This window comes from Echinops telfairi, unplaced genomic scaffold (assembly GCF_000313985.2).
Source record: "Echinops telfairi isolate 266 unplaced genomic scaffold, ASM31398v2 ScPeMD7_18;HRSCAF=68, whole genome shotgun sequence".
Taxonomy (NCBI): Eukaryota; Metazoa; Chordata; class Mammalia; order Afrosoricida; family Tenrecidae; genus Echinops; species Echinops telfairi.
In genome coordinates, this window is record NW_022103915.1 from 95,279,732 (window position 1) to 95,292,609 (window position 12,878).

The window sequence follows — 12,878 nt, forward strand, 5'->3', positions numbered from 1 at the left end:
TTAGGTACCTGAAGAGGATACTTCTAGTTCTCTAGTGAAAGACCACTTTTTCCAGCAAGACACAGTTGTTACCAGTGAGCCTTATAGAAGCTCAAATATAAGACCTTCTCCATTTGAAGATCTGAGTGCCAGAAGAGCCTACTTGCAAAGCCAAGTCAATCAGGTGAGAAGATAGACATTTTTCAGGCTGTTAATAAGAGGTGTGAAAATGGAATGTGTTAGAGAAGGATATTAAGACAATAAGGTCTTAAATAGATGTAATGGTCGGACCAGAAATTTGAATTTAAATATTTTGCTGGCAAAGGGGAATAAATTATTTCATTCTCATTTATCTAAGAAGAAAAGCATTCTAGCCTCTTGGTAACAAAAAGTTTACCTAGCATTATTGTATAAAAGCCATACTCAATAAAAGATGAAAATCATTTTTAGCAAACATACCTATTATATAAATAAACACAAATTTCACAAGGGCATTTCCTGTAGCATACCTCAGAAACTGAAATTGTACTCCTAAATCAATTCGGTGAAGACATTTCCACTGGGATCAAATGTTCAGACTCTGAATATATCCAAGTTAATCTGAAAATGAAATCTCGATTACAGTACATGACTCTATTATCAGAAAGACAATTCTTAACCCTCATTCTCTTAGTGATGGTAACCTTACTCTTACTTTGTGAACTGAAATCACACCCAGCGTTTGTCAACAAAACAAAGGCCAATCAAAAAGATAAAATTTTTTAATATATCATTCTTCACAGGTGGTAAATAAAAGATGCATTAGCGTTCCATAGCATACTGCCTATGCTTTAAAGCCCGCCTGAGTCTTCCTTAAAATTTGACCTGAAGAGCTCAAACATGCAATTTGCTTGGTAAGACATTTTCATAGGCGAGAACTGTATGCAAAAGCATTCCATTTGACAAATTAGTAACATTAGTTGTGTCTCACCCTGTGTATAGAATTGAGGACATCTAGGAAAATAAACCATGGTTTCTGTTCCAGAGTTCTGCTCTAAAGGTGAGGTAAGGGTGCTATGGGAGCACAAGAAGGCGCACACCGAATTTATTCTGAAAAGATAAGGGATTGCCTGGACTGTTCAAAATGAGAAAAGTTGTTAGCCTATTGAAGAGTACGTGATGAGATTGGAATATCAAAGTTGTTTGTTTGTTTTCTTCCGTCTGGATAGCCAATTGATGCAGCGTCATCTGTTGAAAAGCCCCGGCTTTCGGAAACCACTGCATTGCAGTTTAAGTTTTGTCGTATGACTAGATATGTTGAGGCTGTTTCTGATCTCTGTTGTGATCCCTTGGCCTCTGTGTCTATTTTCACACCAGCGCTACACAGTTTCAGTTGTGACAGTTTTATAATAAATCTAGGCTTGATACTTAAGTCCTCCAAATTAATGCTTCTAGATTTTTGTTCTTTACCTATTTAGGATTGTTGTCTGTGTTTATGAAAGAGATTAGCACATCATTCCCCTTTCTTGTAATTTCATTAGGTTATGAAGGTGATGTTAGTTTGTGAAAGATGTTAAGATTGTTATTTCCTAACGTTTGGTAGAATTCTCTGCACCTGGGTCTGCAATTTCTTTTGTGAGATGGTTTTTTATTAGATTCCATTTCTTTAGCGGCCATAATACTTTTCAGGTTTTCTAATTGTTTGTGTCTACTATGACAGGTTGTGTTTTGAGGGATTTTGTCTTTCATTTACATTTTTTAATTTATGGAATAATGATGAACTTTGCTCATTTTTCTATCTTGCTATTAGAGTTCTTAGTGATTTATCCGTGTTATTAGCCTTTTCGGTTGCTTCACTGGAGACTTTTTGCTCTTCTTGATTTTTAGTTCATTGGTTTCTGCTATTTTTCTATGATCTTCCTTCTTAGAATTTCACTATTAGCTTCTTAGGGTAGATGCTTAGATCCTTGGGTTTTTGTGTTTACATAAAAGTTAAAGCAACCACTTTCCTTAATTCCAGAACACTTTTTACCACCATAAAGAGAAAATTCATTTCCATTCCCCCTGGCCCCAGCCCCTGCTACCTTGTATTTAGTTTCTGTGTCTGCTTTCTGGACATGTCCTGTAAATGGATCAGATCATGTGTGACCTGTTGTTTGTGACTTCCTGTACTTAGCAGAGTATTATCAAGGTTCTTCCATGTTGTGGCATGATTTAGTACCTCATTCCTATTTATGGCTCAATAATATTCTATTATATAGGTATATTGCAGTTTGCATATTCCCTAGTTGATGGCCATTGGGGTTATTTCCACTTTTTGCCTGTGGTTACTTTTTAAACTAAAATTTGCATATATAAGACCTTTAAATTTGGGGGATGGGGGCAGTTCCTTTATCTCCATTGTTTTATGATGTTGCTTTAAAAGGATAACTCAAATTGTGCTTTTTAATAATAGGCTGTGAAGTATGTTCGAAGTATACTGTGTTAGTGTTTCTCAAAGTAGGTGATACTGCCCCCTTGGGGGCACTGGAACCATCCAGGGGGTGCTGCAAAGGCAGATACATGCCTACACTTAACCCTGCCTGAATGGCGGACAGTGTAGTACAAAAGTTTTTAACTGCCACAGTGGAATTTGAGTAATTTTTTTTCTTTTGTCCTGCAAAGAGGGTGGTAGGCCAAAAAAATTGGGAACCTAAGGTCTGTGATTTGATTAAATATAAAAAAATGCATTATTTTTTCACTTCAGTAGAAATTGTTCCTATTTTAGATAACATTCAGTCAGCCAGACCTAGACATTCAGAGCAGAGGTATGGAATATACACAACGGCAAATATCCAAGGAATGTGGAAACGTAAAGCCCCAAAATAAGGTACGCAATCCCATTTCTTCTGATAATGATTTTAACTGATTGACATTTGGTGAAGTTTCAATCCTTCTAATTCTCCATATGTTGAATTCTACTAGAAAATCTTCCACTGTAGACAGTTGCTACGCATATGCTTACAGACCCATATAATTTAGACTAACAGTTAAAATGTTTTTATTTAGGATATATTATTAATAATCCAATGTTTGGGCTGTGATTTCAACTTGAAGATGCTAAATCTTCTGAAATAAAATTGCTTTAAATATTTAGATACAGTACTCCATTAATTGATAGAATTTTTATATGCCAAGGTGAGAGAAATAAAAATTGTTATTGTTAACTCTGTCGTGACTCTGGGTTGAATTTAGGTCAATTCCACTGCTTTAGATAGAGCCCATAGAACTTGGATATTTTTTAATTTACTGCATTATATCCATCACCTCACTTTTTACCCAAACCTGGAATTTATATTAACCGGGATCCTAAAGGTCTGAAATAGAAATTCACGCCAGCATGAATCGGCGGCATCTGGGGGTAGGAGTGGAGGATCTGATCTGGACTACTAAATGCTCACTTTGGGGGGGCGGGGCTGTATTGTTTTGTCTGGTTTTTTGACTGGAGCTATATGCATGGAAGACTTGATTTGTTCCGTGTGTGTGTGTGTGTGTGTGTATTTCTGAGGTGTGTGTGGTGTTAATTCATTTTGAGGAACTTTCCACATCCCAGAAAAACAAAAAGAAAACAAACCCACTGCTATCCAGTCCTTTCTGACTCATAGTACCCCTGAAAGGTTTTCTGAGAATGTGAATACGTAGGAAAGCAAACAGCCTCATCTTTCTCCCATGGAACTGTCACTGTCCAAAGCGTACCCCGGAGTGCTACCCAGGCCTTTCCATGTTGGCTTCCCATATAGTCAGGTTGTACAAACATGTGTATCCTTATTGCAATTTCTCCTCCCTTTCCTTCGTAGGCTCCCTTGAAATCAATCAGACACGTCAGCTTTCAAGATGAGGATGAGATCGTCAGAATCAACCCTCGTGATATCTTAATACGTCGCTATGCAGACTACAGACATCCTGATATGTGGAAAAATGACTTGGAGAGAGATGATAATGACTCCAATATTCAGTTTTCAAAACCAGACAATAAAAAATCTGACTATCTGTACTCGTGTGAGGATGAGACTAAGTTAAGTGCACTCAAAAACTCTGTGGTATTTAAGACACAGCCCTCCTCCTTAAAATTTAAGAAGTCAAAACGAAGAAAAGAGGATGGTGAACGTTCTCGCTGCGTCTACTGCCAGGAAAGGTTTAATCATGAAGAAAATGGCAGAGGGAAGTGTCAGGATGCTCCAGACCCGATTAAAAGATGCATATATCAAGTTAGTTGCATGCTCTGTGCAGAGAGCATGTTGTATCATTGTATGTCAGACTCAGAGGGAGATTTTTCTGACCCCTGTTCTTGTGACACTAGCGATGACAAGTTCTGCTTACGATGGTTAGCCCTGGTAGCGTTGTCTTTCATTGTACCATGTATGTGCTGCTACGTCCCTTTGAGAATGTGCCATCGCTCTGGTGAGGCATGTGGGTGCTGTGGCGGGAAGCACAAAGCTGCTGGATGAAAACGATCCAGTGCCAAAATGAGCTTACAATCTTTGTTTCCAGGAATTAGCTAGCTTGGATTTGTGGAAGCTTTTGACAGGCAATGTTGAATCTTGCCTGGTATCTCTGGGCCCACACGTGGAAGAAGCAGAACTCGGCAGTTCTTGGCATTTCACAAATGCTTGCCATGCCTAACTTTAGTGCTTGGCATGTTTTGTTACAGGTTGTAACAAGGATTCGCAAAAGGAAACCTTTTCTGGTAACTGACTAGAAAAAGGGAGCATACACATGATGCAACTAAAAGGATTTAAATTTTGTATATTTATGTATTGGGTGATGGGACTTTTAAAGAGCTGAATTCATTAGGACATGAACTAAAAGTGCACTAGGGAAGAGTTGATTTAAGTCTAAGAAAAGTTAACACTTGGAAATTTTAAGAAGTAAAACAAGTACAACTAATTGATTAATTAGTTGTTTTTTTGGAAGCAATTTTATGTATAAATAACAAATATTTATGTTTAACTAAATGTAAGGTACGATTACATATTAAACTTTTCTTCCCCTTCCTAGTTCTAAAGTAGATATATGTATGTATATCTACTGTCACATTCCATTATATTTGAATATTTAACTCATCTAGTTAATAACTTTTTTTTTCCTTTATGTGAGTGGTTTGATCTTTTCATCCTCTCTTCCCAATGGCTACAGTTTATAGTGAGTTCTATCTTTACATTCTGGTAATAGAAAAACCTTTAAAATATTCTAATAGCCTTGAGTGACCAACTTTTTTTAAAGCACAGATGTAATTGTCTAATGTTCTAATGGGAATGTAACACTTATTTTTATATAAAAAAGAGACTGAGTAAACATTATGGGAAAAAGTGAGGTTTTGGGTTGTTTTTGTGGTATGCAACCAGCAAGTTGTTTTCTTCCAGAGTTTCCTCCTTCAAAACATGTTCTTGCATTTACAACTATCTTCCAAGGCAAAAGGTGTAACTGGATAGTTCATTTCAAACTCTTCCTGGGTCTTCCATCCCTCCTTATGCTACACCAAGATGTGTTCAGCTGTGCTACTAATTTTTTTAGCTTAATCTTCATATAACAATATAACGTTTCTCAGTTGCATTTTATTTAACTGACCAAAAGCAAAATTATTTTATGTTAAAATATGTTTTAAATTCTCCGAAAAGCATATGTAATCCAACATTGTGAATGAGATAGCTTGTACATAAAAATTTATTTCTTCTGCAGAGCATTGTATTACTGGATGTTTAATTTACAAAGTAGTTGGGTAAATTTTCCAACTGTTCAGAGTACTTCAGGGTCAAATTGTCTTTCGTCGTCGTTGTGGCTACATTAAAACTCTAACACAGTGAGGGGTTCTTTGAGAACATTCCCTCAGAGGGGTATAGTAGTTAAGAAGTGTGCCTTTTTCTGATGGCCTCCAGTTTCAGAAGTGATGAAAATTAAAATCACACTACCATTTAAAAGCTCGTTTTCTATGCAAGTTTTTAAATGTCATTTATGTGTCTTTCTTTTTACATATCACATTTGTGTTAGCGGTCTTTTGTCTCGGATCAAACTGAACAATGTACATAACACTATCTGTCTGTAAAATACTTTTTTTTAAGAAAGCATTTATATTTATATATGACAGCTTGAACTGACAACATTGTGTATATAGATCATCTTGAAGTATTATTTCACATTGAAAAGAAGAAAAATATATTGATAACTATAGATGTTATGAAGAAGAGGTTATTTCTAGTTTTGTATTAAAAATCAATTGGATGAACTGAATCCAAAACATGACACTGTGGCAGCCGTTTTAAGTCTTATTTTTCCTGTTTATATATTTGAACGCTGCTGCGCCAGATGATCTTCATCCCTGAAGTTTTCAGCTAAACTTGGTTTCTAGAATAGACTGTTAAACTTTCAAAAATCCTTTTTATTGGTCAAATGGAAATACTGTTTTTCTTGTGAACAAATTTTCATATTAGTAAGTGCTGAGTCTCTAATTCAGGTTTGAGCAAGGTGTGAATAACTGAAGAAAATAACTTGCTGGCTATATAGGAAAATGCTGTGGAAATAAACTGTGTACATATGTCTGGGAAGAACAAATTTAATAATTTCTCCTGTTAAGCACTAATCAGTATAGTGCAACTCCTGGTTCTGTACTGTATTTTATATACAACATATATGCTTTAATATTTTAATGTTTGTGCATTAATATTTTCAATTTGTTTAACCACTTTGCTGCTAAGATTTTGCCATCCCATCCCCATTTTTCCTTTACAATTTTAAACAAGTTTCTTTATTAAAAAATTATGCTGATGAAATGATTTTTATTTCATCTTGGATCTTTATAGTTAACAAATCGTTTTCCAAATCAATCTAAAAGACTAACTTATGTCACCTGACTCCCTGTGTAGAAATTTTTTCTTAAGTAAATTAGAATCCTTAGGTGAAAACATGCTCTCATTTTTAAACACGTCAACAGGTACATTCTAGAACATCTTGTTTTCCATACAGATGTGGCACTGCCAATTGGCTTCTCCTTAACCTTTCTCTTTTTTTTTTTAAATCTGGTAGTAGTAGCAAATGGCTAAATAAAAATACTTAAGTAACAGTGAATATTCAAAATGAAATCATCTAGTAGATAAGAAAGACTGATCTGGTCTGATGAGCTTATGTTCAAAATTGATGGTTCTGACCTGTTTCTGAGGAAGTGAGGTATGATTCTTGAGCACCATCTACTGGATGCCTGGTTCACAGACCTCAGACAGAGATGGAAATAGGTATCACACAGGGCTCATCACTACCCATAAAGGGTTATGGAAATGATGGCTCCCTCCCACTGGGGAAGCCAGGAGTAAGAAAGATCTCAAAAGGAATGTGAAATGGTTTCTTTTTCCTACTGTGTGTTGGTGGTTCAATGATTTTAAAGCACTTTTTTCTTACATATCCTGTTTTAAAGGGATATATAGGTGTTCAGAACTGGCAATCAAATTTAATGGATGTGCTGAAGCATTTACAGAGCCAGTTCTCTCCACGCAGCCCACCTTTTTTTGTCAAAAGTCATTATGAAAATGCGATTACTTTTCCTCCCATTAACAGGGAGAATTTTTTTAATAAACAATCTACTGTATGCCATTGTGACAACTTCAAAAGAACATGAGCGAGTGTGTGTGTGTGTGTGTGTGTGTGATGATGTCAGGGCCAGAGTTAAATTTAAAGGGAAAAACTCGAAACTACCTATTTTCATTGGTTATTCAGCAGGTGCCTAAAATGAGCTTTTGTAATACAGGCAGTCCCCGGGGTCTTAAGGAAATCCATTCTGCCATCACGTCTTTATTAATGTGTGGGTCAATTGAACAGATGCATGTGGCTCCATGTTTAGCCTTCCATGGTGCAAGAAGAGACTTATGTGGCCTTCTCATTCATTTCAAAGCTGCCTGGGCAGCAACTGAAGGTAAGCGTGACGGAACACTTATTGAGAGGGTTGGTTCAATCCTTGCCAAGTGAGGGAAGTTTGCAGTACATGAACGAGCATGTAGGATTGATTCTTCATCCTGGACTGCCTGTCATACAAATAAATGCATTTACAATTCAAGTGGTAGAGCGTGCCATCTGATATCTTGGGTAAGTCTTGCAGTTTCTTTTTCTCGCTCCCTTAATGGAATGGCACAAAGTTTCTTAATAACGGTGTGAGTCCCCAGAGCACAGGAAACTTCTACTTTCCCTCTAGATGGACGGTTCAAAGAACCGTCAGATTTGGTGATTACACTTTGAAATGAATGTCTTAAGATTGCTTCTTTTTTTTTAAATCTTAGCCCCAAACTCCATTGAGCTCAACATTCAAGTTTTAGGTATCTGATGAAAACAGCAGATTCCTTACTGTTATTCTCTAGGTTTGATCTTCATGGGTCACATTTCTAAATATTAAAGAAAGCACTAGAAACTTGCATTACTGTTGCACTAAAAAAAAAAAAGGTCTATAAACGATAATAGCACTATAAGATCCTTTGCAGTGAATCTTACATAAAAATTTAAGACCTGAAAACAACCCACAACCTGAGGTTATTTCAAGTAAACCAAATAAACAAAAGGGCTTTAAGGTATTAAGCTACTGTTGCCTAGCAGCCAGGTGGTTATAAAAACTTTCATATGCTTTGGTACACTGATAAACGTTTGGCCATTGTTCCTGAAAGCTTCTTAAATTGCTAAGTTGTTTTGAAGTTTTTCAAGAATAATCTAATTGAAAACCCTTTGTATTAAAGATACTCAGATTTTTGTGAACATTGCCAGTATATAGTGTCTTTTGCTTTCTATTCTTGACCTCAGAAGTGCCTCACTTGTATATTATTTCCATTAAAAGCTTGACTGCATTCTTTCTAATAAGCAATGAAAAATTGTTTAACCCACGTCATCATGTATCTCCTTCTGGATAGTTAACTAGCTTGATAGTTTTGAGTATATAATGTAAATATGCATATATAAGTTTGTTCAATGTTTTTGTTACATCATACCCATGTAATTGGACATATCAGATGATATCATAAGAATTTGTTTTAATGTTTTCCCCCCTGCAATTACCTAATTAAACCTATCATGAAATTTAAAAGAACTTTTTCTTACTCTTTGAGAGCCTGTCAGATTATCGCGTGAGATAAATATTCTTGAAGGAGAAAGTAGTAGTGCCAAAAGAAGCTTATGATCACACTTTTAATTATTTTCATCCTTTAAAGGTATATTTTCCCGAGGTCAAGTAAAGTTTATCTTGAATGGCTTTAGTTCCAGAACATGTTCCCACTAAGTTTGGACTAACTACCTTGAATGATGGCTAGAACATTTTTTAAACCTAATGCTGTTGGGGTTTTTTGGGGGTCAGCGTTTCACTGGCTGGTTTTACAAACAAAACTGGAAAGGCGAACTCACTGCCTCAGTGCAGTCAATTCCACCTCATAGCGACCCTTCAGGTCAGGGTAGCTCTGCCCCCATGGACTTCCCCAACTCCTTAGGGAGGCAGAGTGAGTGCCTTGTCTTTATCCCACAGAGCAGCTTGAGGGTTTCAAACCTTCCCTTTCGCAGCATAAGATATACTCACTTAGCCACCAGGGCTTCTGTATTATAAACAATAATAATTTAGATAAGGAAAATATGTAGGACAAACTTATGAAATAGTAAATCTTGTGACCAAAATAGATGAACTTTAAGAATGTTCCGTAGAGGCAAGGATTTCACGACTTTGTCTCATGTGCGTTGAGCGTGTGATCGGGAGAGCAACCCCTGGAGAAGGGCATCGTGCTTGGTCAAGTGGCGGGCAGCGCCAGAGAGGAAGGCCCTCCACCAGCTGCTGGCACGGGGGCTGCGACCATGGGCTCGGACACAAGAGCGTTGTGAGCACAGTGCAGGGTGGGCGGTTTCTGATAGCACCTAACAACAAAAGACCAAAATGACTGGGATTCGTTTTTTAACTCTGCCTGTTTGGAAAGGAACAGTGTATGCCTTTACCGTGAATCATGAAATGTCTAGTGTTTATTTGTAAGTCTTCTGAAGTTTGCTTTTTATTGCTTCACTCACAAGTAAGGTCCTTTGGGGGTGCAAACTTTGCACTGGACTGCCAACCTTAAGGATGGTGCTTGAAACCCATGCAGCAACAGCCTGGTGATGGGCTGAGGCCATTAAAACAGCGGTTCTCAACCGGTGGGTCACGACTCCTTTGGGGGTCGAATGACCCTTTCACAGGGGTTGCCTAAGACCATCGGAAAACACATTTCCGAGAGTCTTGGGAACCGAGACACCGCTCTTCTATCCGTCTCCAGGGGCGTCCGCCCACATGCAGATACGCCTACCTACGAGTGTCTGACGTGAAAGCTGTTACCCATGCAACACCATGCTTCCAGACAACATTGCATTTCTTTGTCATTAGAAATAAATAGTTCACAATCTATATGTTGTTTTTGTGATGAATCTCTATGCTTTAATGATGTTCAATTTGTAACAATGAGAAGACATCCTGCCTATCATATTTACATGATGATTCATTACAGTAGCAAAATGACAGTGATGAAGTAGCAACGAAAATAATTTTACGGTTGGGGTCACTCCAACATGAACTATTAAAGGGTCTCGGCATGAGGCAGGTTGAGAACCGCTGCAAGAAAAGCCTCGTCCACAGCTATTCTGTGGCACATAGTGCTGGTAGGAGTCTGAACTTAGCAGCATCGCACACCACCACCAAATTTTTTTTTTAATTGGAAGCATTGAAACTTGGGCTTCCATTGGCTCTTGGTATAGTAGGATGCACACTCAAGTTCATTGCCAATGAGATTACAATTCAGTGACATAGGACAGAGCAGAACTTCCCTGTGGGTTTCCGAGACCAATTCCTGACAGGAGTAGTGAGCCTCATGTAAATTTTACTCCAGTAAAGAGTTAACAGTCCGAGGAAACTGACATAGGGGCCGCTGTACCCTGTCCTACTGGATCGCCCCCACTCGAAATGAGTCGCTAAGAATCAGTGGTGGTGTGTGAAGTCTTGTTTAGCAGCCTTTCATTTTTTTATTTATATAACTTTCTACATGATCACATTTTGTCCTCAAATGTGTTACCCTCGTTTTTACTAAGGATGACATTTAAAAGATAAATTCCCAAGATCATTTGAAACGTAACCAGAATTTAGGACCAGATTCTTACTCCAAAGCCCATACCTGTAGCCACGATGCAGGGGGTTTTTGCCTTTCTGTTAGAGAATTGCAGATATACTTCATAAAACAAATGTATTAATGTGTTAGAATTGAGTTCTGTTATTTAAATGTGGAGTTCTACAAGATAATTTTTCTTTTTTCATGATTACCACCTTGTTCCATTTTGGGGCACCCTATTCATTTATCCTGCTAAATTTCGATGAGCTGTCAAAATTTGTTATAGGGGATCCTTACAATTGGGGAGAAAAATTGTAATGCTTCAAAATACCAGGATATTCCAATAGAAACCACTCGAGCTGTAGGCATAGACCAGTCAGTGGCCACGTTGGCTTTATTCCATTGATGGTGTTTTCCTAAGGAGAGTGGACGTCTTGAGTTAAGAGGTTGTTTTTACTGAGGAAGAAACATACTTGGGCAATAGAAATCCAGGGGGTTTCTCTGAAATGAATGAACTAAATAGCACACCCTCCACCCCCTCAAATAATGGGTCTCCGATGGCCATGGTCTGTAAGTAATCCACAGTGTGAAAGGCTACTTCTTATGCATATCAGAAAGATGAGATTTGGATTACCTTTTCCCTTATAAGTATTGGTTGTGCTCACCTGGAAATAACAGTTTGACCCTAAACCACTGCCCACCTCATACAGAAATAATTAGTGTCACACGGTGTTTAATGAGAATACTCAACACACACTCAAAGCAGCAACAGAGAAAAAAGCCATGTATAGTCAAACCTGTCATCTAAGGATCAACAAAATTACATGTGGATTTTTTACTGTACCGGAGGTAAGCACCTCTAGCCTCCACATTGCACAGGGGTCAACTGTAATAAGCAAGAGGCTAAGTGTTATTAGGAAGGCAGTATTCTGGACAGGATGAATTCTAGTATTTCTAGACAAGCATTTAAGAAGTCTTCATTTTGCATTACCTACTTGCAAGATACAAATTTGTGCTTTTATGTTGTTTCTAAAACACATCCTAATGAAAATATATTCTTGAGGCTTTTGTCCAAAGTAAACTTTTTTGTGCCCTGTCTATTTTCATCTGTCCTCTTACCTTTATAACATCTCCCCATCTTTTTTAAATCGTGAGTTCATTGAGAAGAAAATTTCAACAATACAACTCTAACTTTTGCATACTTCCAAAAATGTCCAGCAAGCCAGAATTTCTGTCTTTTAGCTATGAGAAAAGCCAATGTTTTCACAGTTCCTAGAGTCAAACAAAGTTTCATAAATCCATGTTCTTCCAGCCAGTTCTTGCTAAGGGACAGATACATGAGCCAAATTACTTAAAATTGTAATTAAAAGACTACAGGCAGACCCCAGGATACAAATGAGATCCATCCCTAACTGTCTTTAAAACTGTGTAAGTCCAACCTAGCACATAGGGTTCTCATTTCACTTTAGCGCAAGGAAGGGATCTGAGCTTTTTTATTAATTTTGTTTTTAACATTTACAGCAAATGATTTGTAGTGAATTTGTTTCAAGTAGGCATTGGTTCTATCCACTGTGAGGGCAAATTTACATAACATTAAAGAGCATGGAATTGGCATTAAGCTAGCATTTGCCTTGGGACTGTCTCTAATCATGGATTGTGTTCACTAAAGTTTTAGGAATGGGAGACACCTTAAAGATTGTCTCCTGCTCACCTACCTGGCATGATCGCTGAAGACAATGGGTGCACAAGAAAATTTGGTGAAGAAAGTGGATGATGCTTGGCTGCCAAAAGATATAACACCTGAAG

At 37.5% G+C, this 12,878-nt stretch overlaps 1 protein-coding gene across 1 annotated transcript in view; it reads left to right on the plus strand.

Annotated features, from left to right (window-relative positions):
• SPRED1 (sprouty related EVH1 domain containing 1) overlaps window positions 1-9,049 on the plus strand; it is a 97,815-nt gene extending 88,766 nt beyond the window's left edge. The window contains exons 5-7 of the mRNA XM_045287992.1: window positions 5-163; window positions 2,726-2,827; window positions 3,795-9,049. Coding sequence (XP_045143927.1) covers window positions 5-163; window positions 2,726-2,827; window positions 3,795-4,445 — 912 coding nt within the window. The 3' untranslated portion in view covers window positions 4,446-9,049. The remainder of the gene's footprint in view (window positions 1-4; window positions 164-2,725; window positions 2,828-3,794) is intronic.
• The last annotated feature ends 3,829 nt before the right edge of the window (window positions 9,050-12,878 follow it).